Source organism: Spinacia oleracea, chromosome 2 (assembly GCF_020520425.1).
Source record: "Spinacia oleracea cultivar Varoflay chromosome 2, BTI_SOV_V1, whole genome shotgun sequence".
In the NCBI taxonomy this organism is placed as follows: Eukaryota; Viridiplantae; Streptophyta; class Magnoliopsida; order Caryophyllales; family Amaranthaceae; genus Spinacia; species Spinacia oleracea.
The window spans coordinates 41,920,756-41,937,225 of NC_079488.1; the positions used below are offsets into that span (position 1 = coordinate 41,920,756).

At 33.5% G+C, this 16,470-nt stretch overlaps 1 protein-coding gene and 1 long non-coding RNA gene across 2 annotated transcripts; one reads left to right on the forward strand and one right to left on the reverse strand.

Annotated features, from left to right (window-relative positions):
• Positions 1-2,323: 2,323 nt before the first annotated feature.
• On the reverse strand, positions 2,324-5,420 carry LOC130466899 (uncharacterized). The gene is made up of 3 exons (XR_008927056.1): positions 5,056-5,420; positions 4,155-4,204; positions 2,324-3,948 (listed from the first exon to the last, which is right to left on the reverse strand). It is a non-coding gene; the product is annotated as an uncharacterized lncRNA (long non-coding RNA).
• A 2,449-nt stretch (positions 5,421-7,869) lies between these two features.
• LOC110805203 (transcription factor MYB36) lies at positions 7,870-9,845 on the forward strand. Its single transcript, XM_022010808.2, has 3 exons — positions 7,870-8,207; positions 8,539-8,668; positions 8,780-9,845. The coding sequence occupies exons 1-3, from the start codon at positions 8,072-8,074 to the stop codon at positions 9,597-9,599; spliced, it is 1,086 nt and encodes a 361-aa protein (XP_021866500.2). The 5' UTR covers positions 7,870-8,071; the 3' UTR covers positions 9,600-9,845.
• Positions 9,846-16,470: the final 6,625 nt, after the last annotated feature.

Below are 16,470 nucleotides of genomic sequence, written 5' to 3' on the forward strand. Positions count from 1 at the left end.
AGTTAGTTATACCTTAAAAAAACTAAATTTACTTTTCACCAATTAAATTTGAAGCTTATCTTGTTACCAAGACAACCTCAACCAGCTTGCCTTCTCAATTACCAAATTAATATTGAAGTTTGGTCTTTGATGATGATGTAATTGGAAGGCCTCAATAACAGAGATTCTAAGAGATACATAAAAGACAAACAGAAGCATGTTTTCTTCTTCCTAAAGATCTGACTCAACTTTTAAGATTAATTAAATAAAACAATCTTAATTACTAATTCATGCTTTTAAATTTTGTTAGTTTCTATTTTGTAAATTTTCATGTGGGATATGTTCTTGACCTTAAATATAATAATAATAATAATAATAATAATAGTAATAATAATAATAATAATAATAATAATAATAATAATAATATTAATAATAATATTAATAATAACAATAATAATAATCATCATCATCCATAATAATAATAATAATAATAATAATAATAGTAATAATAGTAATAATTTTCCATCAAAAAGTAAAATAATTATAGTAATAATTAATTATCGAAAGATTAGTCCAAATTGGATAGTTAAATTAAATTTAAATAAAACAATATATCTCAATGAGTGGTGCAAAAGAGTTTGAAAATTTAGGGTCTTTCCTTTTGTTATTTTCTGCTTCAATTAAAATATTTAGTAGCTTTTTAGGAATTTTATAATTATATAACAGAAAAGTAATCTTTTATACAACTTGACATTCAGTTTTTTTTGCTTATCTTTCTCCTTTGTTTGGCCATATTATTATTGTAGGTATCAACAAATTGGACACCAATGACACTTATACGAAAATGCAGGAGAACATAACCTAATTAAGTCTCATCTATCACCAGCTCATAAAAAATTATTATTATTATTGTTGACAAGGTTAATCCCTCCAATTTTTTAAAATATATTTTTATGTTTTAAGTGTATATCTTTGTTACCACTCCGTCCGTTTATCTAAGTTCTACCTATTTACAGTACTATTTAAGTGGTAAAAGTTAAAAAAAATTTCACTATATATATTTTGATATAATGGTATAAGATTCTATGCGATTATGTTTTTAAAAAGGTAAATCACTAAAACAGTAAAAATAAATTATATAAATAATGTAAAAAGACAATTAGATCAACTAATATAGAACGGAGAAAATAGTACTCCGTATTATACTTGTAGAAAAAAGTGAACATGAGTGGAATATGACGTTGATTTAGAGTAAAATCCTACTATGTGCTTCGTTGATTTTATGGGAATACGTACTGTCTAGCTAACAATACTTATAATAAATGTTCCTCAATTTGAGACTATCAGTTTACATTTTATATACTTCTCCCAAAATATCTTCTACTCCCTCCGATTCCTAATTTACAGATTATTTAATTTTTAATTAATTAACATTTTTAAAATTTTTGAAATAAAATATGACATTTTTTCAAGCTATAATTTCACATGATGCAATGTCTAGGTACAAAGCTAGCTTAGTAGCTTAGCTTATCTATGGGAGCAAAAATAATGAGTACCTTGCGAGCTATTGTAACTCAAACAAAGCCAGCTGAGTAGCAAGTTAGATTCACTCATATTAGTAATATGACATGTGTATGTGTATAAAGAAGTTAAACCTTTTTAACCTTTTTAACTCATTAACACAAGGTATCGTTTTCAACCATCGTGAGAGTTTATATCCAGGCACACTTCAAAGTAGTGAAACGTTGAACATGATGCATGTGCTAATTAGTCAAGGCGTACAACCCCCGCTTTAGCTTATACTACCTCCGTTTCAAAATAATTTTTACACTTTCCGTTTTAGTTTTTTTCATAATATTTTTTACATTTTACTTTATTCTATTTTTGGACGTGAAATTTACTGCCTTATCCTTCTTACCCTATAATATTTACAACTAGTCTTATTATGCACGCGATGCGTGCGTGAGTATAAAAACTAAAATTGTATTATTACCTTAAATAACCATTCTATATTCCTTATATTCTTTTAACATAGAGAACTAGTCTTATATTCACGCGATGCGTGCGGATTTATTATATGCATCGCGTGCATATAATACTTATAAAAAGTTCTCATACTCCGTATTTTCAATCTTTAACATGTATTCAAAAAGAAAAACCCAAAAAAATTCTATTCACCTTATTTTGGGTAATGTGAATAAAATAAGGTGAACAGAACAAAACCTCAGTTTTCAAAGTCGCGCATTAAAATTAAGCAGATGGACTCATGAACTACCACATCTGTATTACTGAACTGTCTGACTAATACAACTACAAATCCAAGATCAGTTCAAGCAAGGAATGTTCTGATCTTTAGCAGTATCAAACAAACATCATACTTCTTTATTTTTGGAGTTTATTTACAATGTCACCAGATAATATAATCCATCTATTTCTTGCACCAATTGACTGAAACACAGAATATACAAAATATCAAAAAGAAACCTGAGTTTTTGTTCAGGTTTTCTGAAGTCACTACTTAGATGGTCCGTCAAGCTCATTCGTGATCTCAACAACAAAACCAGCAGCTATTTTGGACTGTACTTCTATCATCTTCTGTCCTGTTGCGACTATAAACTTCTGTAACTGAAATGTCTCCTCTAGGAAGTGTTATAGTGGTGAAAGAAAAAAAAAAGCAAGCTGATATATAATTAGTGGATGCAAGAATGCAATTTACTTGAGATTTTATGCACGCAAACAATGCATCAATGAGCTCCAAAATTAAAACTAATTTCCTAAATTGCAATCAAATTACAACCCAGAATACCAACACTAACAAAAATAACTCCCATTTCCTAAGACACAGTTGATATGAATGTGAAAAATCACAGTGATTGGGAAAATTGTTCAACAACCAAGCAAAAGAGACAAAAATGCAAGCCCTTACTTTTCAACGACAGTGCCAAAGCCTTAATCCAATAGGAGCAAGTCTTGCATGAACCAATATTTTCTCTCTAATGGTCATCCACAAAGATCCTCTGCTTCCACTTCTTCAAGTGGTATATTCCCCACAATCCCAATTGGCCCTCACGTATAAAAATTTAAAAATGGTGAAATGAATCACATGGCAAAGTTTTTTTTTATATATATAACTGTTTGATTTATTGAGAGAAAACATGCCTATTAGTATTAGGGTATCAGTGATCATTCATAAAACCCAAAACCATAACAACTTGAACCACACAATCTGTGAAAAAACCTACTTTTTAATAAGAAACCTATTATTTATTATCAAAAGAACCAGGAAAAACAACCAAAGGGAGAAAAAACCCGATTCAAGATATATAGCAGCCTCTGCACTCTGAGCGTTGAGCTCAACAACCTCCCAGTCATCTTCAGTAACAGGTTCGATTGTATGAATTCCCCCAAAACAAAAAGCAATATTGCAGAAACAACAGCGTGGAACAACCAGCATGAAAACAAACAGCCAAAGGTAAATAGAAATTCGACACTTCTAAAATCAGGCATACCTCTAGGAAAATGACCCAATACAAACATTGATTGTTGTTGAGTTCCTACAAATGCAAAATCAGTAACATCATTAACAATTCTCCCATATATCATAATCATCATCAAATCATCAAATCATCAAATCACAAAGCAGAATACAGTTAATAATACTAATCTCTTCTTTCTGATCCAGACTCCACCTTGCCGTCACTCGTCCTCGAACCCTGCACCGTTGAATCCCCACCCAGAGGAGAAAATACAGGAAGTTAGAGAAGAAAGAGGATGAAGATCCTCTGCCATCTTCGAAACTGCTTCATCAATCAATTTAGTGGAATAAATCAAAATCAAATCAATTAAATGAACCAGTAAGAGTCCTAGGTGCCTTCCAGGCACACAAAAATACACTATAATCATACCTTCCACTACTCCCTTCTCCTCTCCATAGCTTTAATTTACACACGCTCACACATTCAACTGAAACTGCAAATTACATTGAAAATTTCACAATTCAATTTGATAAATCCAAAAGAAACACCTCAAAATTCAATTCAACAAAGGGTGCTTTTGCTTGAATGTCACTCTAAACTCCTCCCTATAATTCACAAACAACGGATCAAAACCAAGCAGACGCAAATTAATTGACAAAAAAAACGAAAACATAAGAGAAAAGGAGACCGAGTTAATACCTTGAGAATGTATTCAGTAACTACACTTGCCTCCTGCCCCTCAATTGCTGCTGAGTAGTGATCAAAACAAAGCAACTTAATTAAGAAATCGGAAGTCAGGCAATCCTAATTTGAGTGAATTAAAAAAATAGTGTTTAGAGAAATGGAGACCGGGCTAATCAGAAAATAGTGTGAATCCATAATAATTAAATTATCAACACCTAATTAAAAATCCTAATAATTATCAAAACAACAAAAAAATCCCCAAATATTTGATTATTCAAATTCAAAATCCATACTTGTGTTCGTAAGTATCATCAATCGCACAAATAAATAAAATTTCTCGAACAAATCAAATTTGGAATACCAAACTTAGTACATACCCTCCCTCTCCTGAAATTGCAATTATTGGAATCCAATTTCCAATTTGAGCAGGTAACTTCAGCTCAAGAAATTAACCCCCAAAATGCAGGGAAATCAAAGACAATCAGCAGATTTCCAGAAATTGGGATTTGTCCAAATCAAACAACGAAATTTCAACAAATCACACATTAACAAACCAATTCAACTAATTTGCAAAATACCCAAGCAATCAAGAATTTTATATAATTCTCTATTATTTAATTCAATCTTATTTGGAAATTTTATTATGATTTTATACAAATCACACATTAACAAATGAATTTACCAAAAAAATTGAAATTATTTAGAATTTCATACAAATCACACATTAACAAACGAATTCACCAAAAATTGAAATTATTAATAATTTCATACAAATCACACATTAACAAAATTCACCCAAAAAAATTGAAATAAAATAATAAAAGCATTTCTTAAATTTCTAGATTTTCAATCAACATTTCACCGGATAATAATGAGAAAATGAGCAAGGATAATCGAGAGGAAAGAGGAAAGCTACCTGATGTCAGTGAGGATCGCGTCAATGGAGTTCTGGGAGATTTGAGAGAAAACTCCGTTCTTCTGTGACGGAAATCCTTGAGAGAACGTCCGCTGCGACTTCGGTTGCTGCATCATACTTGATCTCCTTCAAATTATCGCCTAAATACTCGACGGGAAGCGATGGAAGACCGACGTTGGGAAGCGATTGAAGGTCGACGACGGGAAGCGGTGGAAGGCCGACGACGGGAAGCGAATGAGGATGAAGGCGATTAGGAGGCGATTTGGTGAGGGACGACGGCGAGGATCGGAAGTGAAACCTAGGAACTCTAACCCTAGAAAGTAGAAACGAAGGCGAGAGGAGAGAGAAAAGTAAGAGAGGGGAGAAAAAAGTAAGGGGCTCAGCAAGCAGTCAAGCACCCATGAACATTGGAAGGAGGGTATTATTTTCTTTTGCAAGTGGACACAAAAAGTCAAGTTACTAAAATTCCCTCAGGAGCTGGCTTATATAATAGAGATTTTCCACCCACTTTCTCTTACTTTATTCATTTTTTTTTTCTTACACTCGTCCGTTTTTTTTACACGTTTCTCTTATTTTATCAATATTTTATTATATTCAACCAACTTTTTACTTTTGTCTTAATATTTGTGCAAATAGTAACTGTGAAGATTTTTATGAAACATAGGTAGTAACTTACTATTAGAGTCGCTTTAATTAACGAATTGCTTGAGAAGTTTTGAGAATGGCAAGCAAATCTGTAAATGCAATGTAATTGTTGAAATTGCTCTCCAGATGTCATGCATCTTTGTAATATGTCGTGAAAACTTTAGCACTTGAAATCATGTATCCATCTCATTCAATCAAAAACACTTTTGACTTTGCAAACCAACTTAAGGAAAAACAAGCTATATGTAAATATTTATAATTATATAGCGGCTATAACGAACTATACTGGCTAAGACTTAAAGCATTATATATTTATATGTAACAAAAATTAATCAAACGTCAACATATGAGAGATGAGACCACCAAGTTGGAGTTGGAGTAATAGAAATATTTACATTCAATAGTGCCGATGATGTCTTTGTGTGTCTATTAGTTAATATCGAGAGTTTGTGTTGGATAAAGTTGGAAGAATTAACATATACACTCCCTTTGTTCGTTTGAATAAAAAGAATTAGTACCCTTTACTCCTTCGTATATGAGAATTACATCAACTAACAATTGAATACAAAGTTCCAAAAATTAGCATATATTTATCCTCTATTCTTTAATGATCTTCCCATTTAACGGCTCATGTTATCAAACTTCAAAATTGTAACAACAACATTAGTGATGTACTAAACTACTAGGGTTTGTGAACATTACATTCTCATGTGTGATCTTGTTAATTATACACATTTTAATATGTTTAAAATAATACTAAATTACTAATAGTATGTATCAACTTAATTTATACGGAATATAAGTTTTACTACTCCGTAATACTAAGATATTAATTGTCTTCAAATGTGTACCTATACATAGAGTTGAATGCAGAATTTTATTTTATCTTTTTAGGTAAGAAGAAAACTTCTATTGAACCAACACCTATATCAGGTTAGTCAGCCCAATAATACAAGTCTATGCTATTGAGCCAATTTTAAGAGTTTTACGGCTGATAGGACTCGACTTTGGGTTAGTTATAAGAGTACACAAAATGCATATGGAAATATCTTTAAGGAACGGAGGAATCGAGTACTTCGGATATGGTCATCGATCTCCTAACTCATCTAGTTGATCTAGGGGTTAGCAGCAGAAAGAAATGCAATAGTTCCCAAAAAAAACAAGCAAATATCATAAATTGCGGATTATTTAAAAAATGTTATGATTAGACTTTGGAGCTGTTGGTTAATGTGGTTTATTCCATATATGGTCTTATAATGATCCAATGAATGCAGCAGACAAGCTAGGAAGCTACAAATTATTTCAAAAAAGATTCAATTTAAGAACATTTCCAAACTTACTTATGGACAAACTTAATAGGTTTCATTTTTCTCTTGTTACCTACTTATAAACAACTCAAAAGCTTCAAAAGCTTTGCATTTTATATTCTTATTATTCATGTAACATATTAATTATAGTAGTGAGGTGGTGTATGTCATCTTATCTTTTTCAATTAATACATTAACGTACTAATCCAAATTTCACTGTAAGTACTAATAACTTGTTCAACTTAATTACTTGTTCTGTATCACTGTCAGTGGTTAGTTTTTCAGTTTTACAAATTTGAGAGTCTTGTGACTTAGAGGGAACGGTAAACTTAAAATTACTCAAATCTAAAGTAATTATGTTGATTTTTAAAATTAATCACAAAATGTTGAAAATTACTTTTTACGACCGTGTATTTGTTTTTAAAGAAAAAGTATTTATAATGGTCTTATGTGCAATATATACCGATTTCTTACCAAATAGTTCTAATTTGTAATCGATTAATTGTAATGTACTCGGTATCAATATATTAGTTAAATTCAAATAATTAAATTGAATCAAGTGAAGTATTTTTTTTTATTGGTAACCGTAACGATCTTATGTGTATGGTTGTTTCATAAGAGACATATCCGTTTAATCTTTAGTTTTCTAAAAAAAAGAAAAATGTAAACAAATTGGATAATGAATGGGGAATGATTGTTTGAAAAAAGAAACAGACCGAAATTTCGTACTACCACCTACAAACCCTAGGAAGAAAATTAAAAAAGAAGAAACATTTTTAATTGTTTGAAAAATATATAGGATTGAAAAAAAATAAAGAAATTAAAGGAGAAGGTGAGATATGCTTAAGACTTTTTATGCTCTCATAATTATTATTAGTCATATTTTTCAACCTATATAACAAGGTCTTCTCTTCCTCCATTCTTTCATCAACTGCAACCAAAAACAAGCATCAGCAAAAACAACCCTTGAAGAAAGAGGGAGTGAAGAAGAAAAAGAATAAGAAAAAGAAGAAGAAGAAGATCGAAGTCAAAGGCGTCGAAACTTCGAAGAAAGAGCTAGAAAGATGGGAAGAGCTCCATGTTGTGACAAAGCTAATGTGAAGAAAGGTCCATGGTCTCCTGAAGAAGATGTTAAGCTTAAGGCTTATATCGAGAAATATGGTACCGGTGGTAATTGGATCGCGCTTCCTCAGAAGATCGGTATGTAACTATTTGATTGTCTCATATTATTCGTGGGCATATGTCTGGTTTATTAAGTTTGATAGACTGCTAACACATATCTTATAGCTAAGATATAACATAACTTTGTCTCATATGATATTCTATTAATTAGGATAACCTCAACAGTATACTTAATTGCGTCTTCATAATGATCTTCGTCAATTTAATTATTTCCTATTTACTTAGCTATAGGCATACATTTTAGCTAGGAAATTCTAAGAGTAGTTATATATTTTTCCTCAAAAGTTGGTGTTTTTTGACTTTGTGTTTTTGTCATTTATGTTTGTACTGTTTAATGATATGATTCTAGGGCTTAAGAGATGTGGAAAAAGCTGTAGATTGAGGTGGTTGAACTACCTAAGACCCAATATCAAACATGGCGGTTTTACCGAGGAGGAAGACAACATCATCCTCAGCCTCTACATTAGCATTGGTAGCAGGTAAACTGACAGTTTTTATTATACAACCAGTTGTACCTTACAAGACGCAGTCAAGGCCGTATATATAAGCCAAATTGAAGATTAATATGTGAAATTCTTTTAATTGTATAGGTGGTCAATAATAGCAGCACAGTTACCAGGAAGAACAGACAACGATATAAAGAACTACTGGAACACAAGACTTAAGAAGAAGCTCCTAGGAAGAAGAAAGCAACAACACCAAAACGGCTCCAAGGACGAGCTGCCTACGTTAAGCAGCTCGGCCATGGAGCGACTTCAGCTCCATATGCAGCTTCAAAACCAACAAGGAGGGATTCAAAACAATCCTCTTTCTCTTTTCAACAACCCCGCGATTTGGCCTAAACTTCACCCTCTTATTCAAGAGAAACTTATCCAAACTAACCTCCAATCTCTCAACCCACAAATGATCCAATACCCTAATTATAGTAACCTTGGTTTGTTTCAACAAACCTCGAGTTCAGTCCACTTACAAGCCCAAAACAACAACAACGATAATGATAATAATAATAATAATAATAATGGTATTTCCATTAGTAAGGAGCAAGTTGAAGAGTTGGAAAACTCTTCAGGAAGCTCAGATCTTGTTAATAACAATAATGATAATGATAACGATAACAATAACAAGACTAGTGTTATTGGTAACTTTGGTGGTTTAATAAACCCTAGTAGTGTTACAAAATCTGAAGGGTATTCTACAGGTATGCAGAGAGTTTTAAGCTTTCAAGCCGAGCTTAATGAGCTTCTTGGTAGTGATAAACTGGCCGGGAACGAGTTCGAGGGGATCACTTGGTGGTCTAATGATCCTAACACAACAGCTAGTTGCTGGGATGCGGCTTCAAATGTTGTTCTTCAGTCTGAGAATAGTGTTACTACTACTACGACTATGTTGTATAATCAAGATTATGCTTAATTAGTTGTTTTAATGGTGTTATTTGTTATTGTTAATTACTTGTTAAGTAATTGTAATTAGAGGTTAATTATATAGGAATTGTAAGATCGATTTAGGTATAGGTCTTGTGAGGTGTTGTGTTATGAATTCATGGAAGAAAAGGGAGGGCCTTGGATAAACAAAGTGGTGTTGGTTCATCGCTTCTTGTATATTGTGGAGGTGACTGTAATCATTTTATAATAATAAAGTTTGTTATTTTCTATAGAATTTAATATTTGACAAATGTTTTTGAGTTGGGTTTTGGAATAAACTTGTACGTAGTATATGATGTTTTATTGAGTAGTGAAAGTAAGAAGTTTAGTTCTCAAGTTTTTGCTTTGAAACTTATTTATCTCGAAGAGGCTCCCTAGCTAACTTCATGTAATCTTCATATACATAAAAAATAAAAAATAAATAAAAAAGGTAAATTTGTCAAAAATGACATTTTATTGCTCAAAATTTGTGAGAAATGACATTATATAAACCCTAAAGCCAGACATTAAACTTAAAACTATTTACGAGAAACACCTGAGACCACTTTCCGGCATTGACTTTTGTTGTTCGGTTGTTGACCATCATGGGCAGGGGACATGGCCTCACTTTTGGCTATTCTCACCCTTTTTTCCCTTTGGTTTATTTCTCCCCAAACCCAGATTAACGAGAGAAAAAATCATATTTATCCAAAATCGCTAAATTTGAAATGATGAAAATTGGAGTTTGGCTGAAATGATCAATCATTTTCCATCATATTCGGGTGTGTTCATCCACAATTTGGTAAGTTTGGTGTTTTAATTATCTAGAATTTTAATGTAGAAAAATTAATTAAGATTTTTTCCCCCAATTCTTTGAATTCAATTGAATTGGATCCCTAAATTATCCTCAAAATTCGCCCAATTTCAATTCCCAACCTCAACCCTGTTCTCAAGTTGTTAATTTTCAAATGTAAACCCAACGAAACACACTACAAGAAATTGTACTATTAACGACGGGAAATCCCGTCGCGAAAGGCCAATAATCGTTGATTAATGACGGGATTTCCTGTCGCGAACCCGTCATAAAAGGAGGCCGTCGTTAATAGAAATCCCGTCGTAAATCCGTCGTAAACCCGTCGTAAAAGACATTTGCGACGGTTATTCCCGTCATTGTTTGGTTGTTAGCCCCGTCGCAAAAGGCTTTTACGACGGAATTTTTGACCCGTCGTAATTAGGTTGTCGTTAAAGATACAAATTCTTGTAGTGACATATGCATCCCGAAGGAAATAATGCTCTTGGTCCAAGTTTGCGTTTAATACATTTAATGGTAACTCTAATAAATGCGGTTCAATATTAATTAAGCAAGTTAATTATTCAGTGAAATCAAGTGATCTAAATGCCTAGATAGAGGCCGCTTCAGTTCAAGTGGAATTAATGTTATTAATATCACAACTTACTCTTGACTGAACCCGTAGGGTCACACAAATAGTACGTGAACAGATCAAGTATTTAAGTGAATATTATATTTAGTAAATACTCTAATTATGGATATTGGAAATGACAGATGTTGGTTTTAGTGGGAGCTAAACAAACTGTCAAAAGGCAAGGAAAGAATATTTGTCGGAAATGAAAATATTACCGGAAACGAAAATATGGTTCATCACGGAAATATAAATATTATCGAACTCGAAGATATTGTCGGAAACGGAAATATGATTCGTATCGGAAATATTATCGGAAATAGAAATATTGCCGGAACCGGAAATATTACCGGAATCGGAAATATTGTCGACATCGGAAATATTGTCGGAATCAGAATTATTATCGGAAACGTAAATATTGTTCGAATCGAAAATATTTTCCGGAATCAGAAAACGAATCGGAAGCACGAAAGAGCGACGACATCGTACGAACGATGGCCCATAGCTCGATGGGTCGTGGCCAGCGCGACCAACAAGCAAGGCCAGTGTTGCTGACCAACGTGCATGGGCCAGCGCTGTTGGCCTGATTCTTGGGCCAGCGCGGCTGGGCTCTTGTGTGTGGGCCAAGGCCAGCTTGCTTACTATGAAAGCAAGGCAGCCGACCAACCCCTAGGGTGTTTAGGGTTTTGGTTTTTGGAATATTTTCCAAAACCCTCCTAAATTACTCTAGGGTTTTGGCTTCGAGGGTTTTCCTATTTTCCAATAAGTACATGGCCTATGGTCATGAATTAATACACAATTCAATACACTTTGCATATCACCTAAAAGTGAGATCCCGAAATCATAAACCTTATTTTATATCCTAGTTGATACGATCTAAGGCGGATCTAAACTAGTTGTGGACTTTCTAAGGAGGGACGACGTTTGACGTTCTAACTTTTTCTTGTTCGGTTCGGGAGCAGCAAGGGAAGACACGCATCACAAAGTGTGTTCACTAAATTATGCTAAATTATTATGTGTATTTAATTTGGATTCTTTCATTTATGGTTTATTCCGCATGACATTAGATTGTTAATACCCTAACACATCCTGTTGCGAAACTGTAGACGCACCGGTAGACGACGCTGCAAGGAACGAAGCACGGATAGTCCCACTACCAGTATCAACAACGATCGCAACACCTACTTGTTGTAGAAGCCACTGGATTGTTTCGCCATCGATTTTATGGCATAATTCTCTTCTAAGCTGAAAAACCTTTGCTGCAGATAGTGCTGGCATTCGAATTCTCCTTCTTTGGCCATCCACCTTTGTGTGTTTATCTTTGTTTGAGGTTCTCTTTGGTGCTAATGTCGTTGTAGATGTTGTTTCTATTGAAGGTCGTCCTCGGTGGTGGTTGTTGTGGCGGAGAGGGAGATGGTAACTAGTTGTTGTTGTTGTTGTTGTTGTTGGTTTTCTTACGGGTTTCTGTTGTCATCCATATCTACTTATGTGGATGTCGTTTTCTTTTGGGTTTCTGTTGTCATCCATGTATGTCTTCTTCTGTTGGATGTGGGTGGAAATATAAGAGAGAGAAAATGTGGGTGGGAATTTTTGTTAAGTTTTAGATATTAATATGTAATGAATCGGGGGGAAATGGGTGAAAATAGCCAAAATAAGTGTCACGTGATCAACACATGCGGGTCAATAGCCGTAAAACAGAAGTTAATGCCGAAAAGTAATCTTAAGTTTTCTCTCGCAAATAATTTAAAATTTAAAGCCTGACTTCACCCAAAATTTTATATAAGATTTCTCGCAAATTTTGGGATATAAAAGGTCCTTTTTGGTAAATTTTCCTAAAAAACTATCAAACATAGTTTTCATATGGTTTGACTCCCGACTTTGAGTTTACAATAAAGCTTAATTTCACCAGTGAGATATGAATAAATGTGAATGTTATTAATATAGTAACCGAGGCAACATTCGGGCCCAAAAACTAGTTTATAATGAAGTTGGGTCTTTTCTAAATTGAGGAGAGACCAAGTGTACATATTATATCTATTTATAAGGATATCGGGTCACAAGGAGATGTGACTCACTATGCAACAATGAGCCACGAATCTAAAGTCTCTAGCATCATCTCTGATCCTTGGGATTTTGCACTAGGTTATCCGCTGCTTGGCCAAGGTTTTTCTTCTCTTCCAGCACTCTCTTCTACTCCCTCCATTCCATGGTGTTCCTCACTTTTTCATTATGTGCAGTCTTTAAGGTACTATTTTGACCATTATAATTCTAATTTCGCATTAGTAAAAATTATAAAAGATTGATATTTAGGAAATTTACATTGAAAGGGTCCAGTGAGATCTAACAAGTTATTTTTTCTTTCTATATATTATTTATAACACTAATTATGATCAAATAGTTTTTAACATTTGACCATATGAATAATAAATAATGGTATACACTTAGTGAGGATCAAAACTCATTCGGCATACTACCTAAACCAAAAAACACACCTATATTTTCTACAGCAATAACAAAAGACCCAAAATCAAACCCTTTCACAATTTGGCATCTAGGGCATGCTTGTAATTAACACCCTAATAATTTCTTGCTTTTATAAAACCGTTTCCAACTTAAAATAAAGGAATTACTAAGATATTACAGCCACCGTGATAACGGTTAATGCTATTACCAGAATTACGCAGCGGAATTAACTAACTTTCAAAACAATAAATAACAGTGAATGGCCTCCATACAATTCGGAACCATTACGGCCCAAAACCAAAACATTAAATAGTTTTAAATCCATTAACTAAAAGTTTAAGTAGTCATGACTATAAAATAATAATAGAGTTTATTATGCAGGAGAAAACATCTCTCAAACTCAATCCCACGCTCGATAACTTCTCTCACAAGTTAAGTTATCTCTACAAACCTGTTATTGAAAATCTACTCCCCAACAACGCAAATGCAATGATGGATCATCAAAGGGTCATTAAGGCAAAGTCCATGACCAAACGAAACATGAAGCATGAATTAAGTGTGTGAAGCTGAGTACGAACAAGCTAGAATGAAATCCTAGTCTAACATGATTCACTCAAACAATTAAATAATCCACATGTAAAATCCATTAATAAACAAATAATCATGGAGACAAAACTCGAAACGTGACACGACTCTTGACTCATAGATTAATTTAGAATAAGCTTCGAACATGTAAAAGACATAAAGGAAGGGTGTTGGGAGCCCACCAAACACCAAAATAAGTAAATAAGTAAATATCGGACCATACCGAAGGTCAGGCCATACCGACGGAATTTCAACGCATAAAAATAAATATGAAACAACTTCTTGTATTATTCGTAGGAGTATAAGTTTTCTGGAAAGACTCCCCCCATTGTTCATACTAAAGGTATATACGTTACAAGAGTTTTGAAGCTTGTTCTGGTTGCAATTTACGTTAATTAATATTTTATGTACCAAGTAGACTTAAGACACAATCAACAAGACATAGAATACAAGAAACCAAACAATGACACTTCATTTTAATCCTTTAGGACTTGTGATCAAAACACAGGACTCAAGTAATATTACTCCCATCATTCCTTCTCAATAAACTATTGAGATAACTCGACATTGCCAGTTAACAAGCGGGGTGTGCACAAGGCATGAAAAATCCTTAGTTCAATTCACATAGACTTCCCAATGTAGACACCTAATTCGTGTCTCCCCTAATGGGATGATGACGAAACCTTTATCCTTGCTAGGTGGTTGGTACAATTCCGTGTCGAAGTCCCAATCGCTAAGATATATTCCAAAATCCAAACTCCAAACTCCAAATCCGAGCCCGTTCCCATTCCGGAACTCGGTACAAAATTCAATTTCCAAAAATCAAATTCAAAATCCAAATACAATCTCACCCAATGGACCTCTCCATTGGTTTTACAAGGTAATTTCCAATCAAATGCCATTAAGCAATTCAAAATCGGGCGCAGACCCATAAAACTGAGCATGCCGGGCCTCGTCCCGTAAAACCGAGTCCAAAATACAAAACCGAGTACAAAAAAAGGAGTGCTTTTAGACGCAAAGTGCCTTGACCTCCAAGCAAAGCTACGTGCCAAAAATCATACAAGTCGTACAAAGGTACAAAGCTACAAAACAAGGCAAAAGGACGGTGTCATCGTCCTTTTTTGGCGGTATACTTGGGACACCTCACCTGCGCCAGGCACTGGCCTTGCGTTGGGCGCTGACGTGTCTTGGCGTTTAGCCGCATAATCTCCTATTTAAACCCCCTCATTTCACACAAATCAGGAGGACGAAAAATCAATACAACGTCGTAATTCTGGTTTTTCCTCTCAAATTCCAATACAAAATTCAAGCTTCAATTTTTCAATTCTCACTACAATTTTCAAAAATATTAAAGCAATTGGGAGTACAAATCGGAAAACTAACCTAATCCTAAATAGGTAAATCCGAATCCCTAATCAAATTATCATGATATTCTCTACTTTTCTACATTTCTAAATCCAATATTCAATTCCTATGATGTTATCATTTGAGTGCACACTCATGAAAACTAGGAGAAGTGTTCAAAAGTGCAATCTTTGGGAGGATTTCACTCTTGAAATTCCTCCTAAATGATTTTCTAAGCACATTTTCAATATCAATATGCAAGATTCAAGCTTTATTTTCAAAAACGATTAGTAAAGTGAGGAACTTTCATACTTGAAATGTTTCCCTTTTACAACAATCATCATACAATTTTACAAAATACAAATCTTTACAAAGTTCAAGGATGTTTGGAAAAGTGCAAACCCTTTTCCAAATTAAAAAACATGAACATTCAATTTTCTATGTTCAAATACAAGTTCTATTTTCAATATTCAATGATGTTTAAGTGAGATCAACTTCTCCTTTAACTAGAATCAATTTCAAGTTATGGAGCATATTAAAGGTGAAACCTTTTAAGCATGAAAAGGTCTAATCTTTAAGAACCAAACCTCCTAATTTCAATGTTCAAGTTCTATATTCAAGTTCTATTTCAAGTTCTATTTCAAATTCTATTTCAATATTCAAAATCCATGATGCTTTATGATGAGCAACTCATCTAAAGTTGAGATTTATAGAGAAGTGAACCGTGTCGGACACACTTATTATTAAGTAGTAGTTTGACGTTCGGATCTCAAATACAATAATACAATTTCAATATTGTCATTTCAATTTCGCACTTTCAATACGGCAATTTCAATATCGCACTTTCAATATCGCACTTTTAATACCGCACTTTCAATATCGCACTTTCAATACCGTCATTTCAATTTTGCACTTTCAATATCGCACCTTTATTTCATATGCTTGCTATTTCAATTCCGCACTCTTTACTCACCTTTTTTTAAGGTGATGTGGTTTTGTACGCATTTCAATAATTCCTTTATTTTGTGATGATGCTTTACATGTTTATTGCTTTCATCACCTAAGATG

Coding starts and splice junctions, on each gene's coding strand:
- LOC110805203 (XM_022010808.2), top strand. CDS start 8,072: ATGGGAAGAGCTCCATGTTGTGACAAAGCTAATGTGAAGAAAGGTCCA. Junction 8,208..8,538: donor CGCGCTTCCTCAGAAGATCG/GTATGTAACTAT, acceptor ATATGATTCTAG/GGCTTAAGAGATGTGGAAAA. Junction 8,669..8,779: donor TACATTAGCATTGGTAGCAG/GTAAACTGACAG, acceptor TTAATTGTATAG/GTGGTCAATAATAGCAGCAC.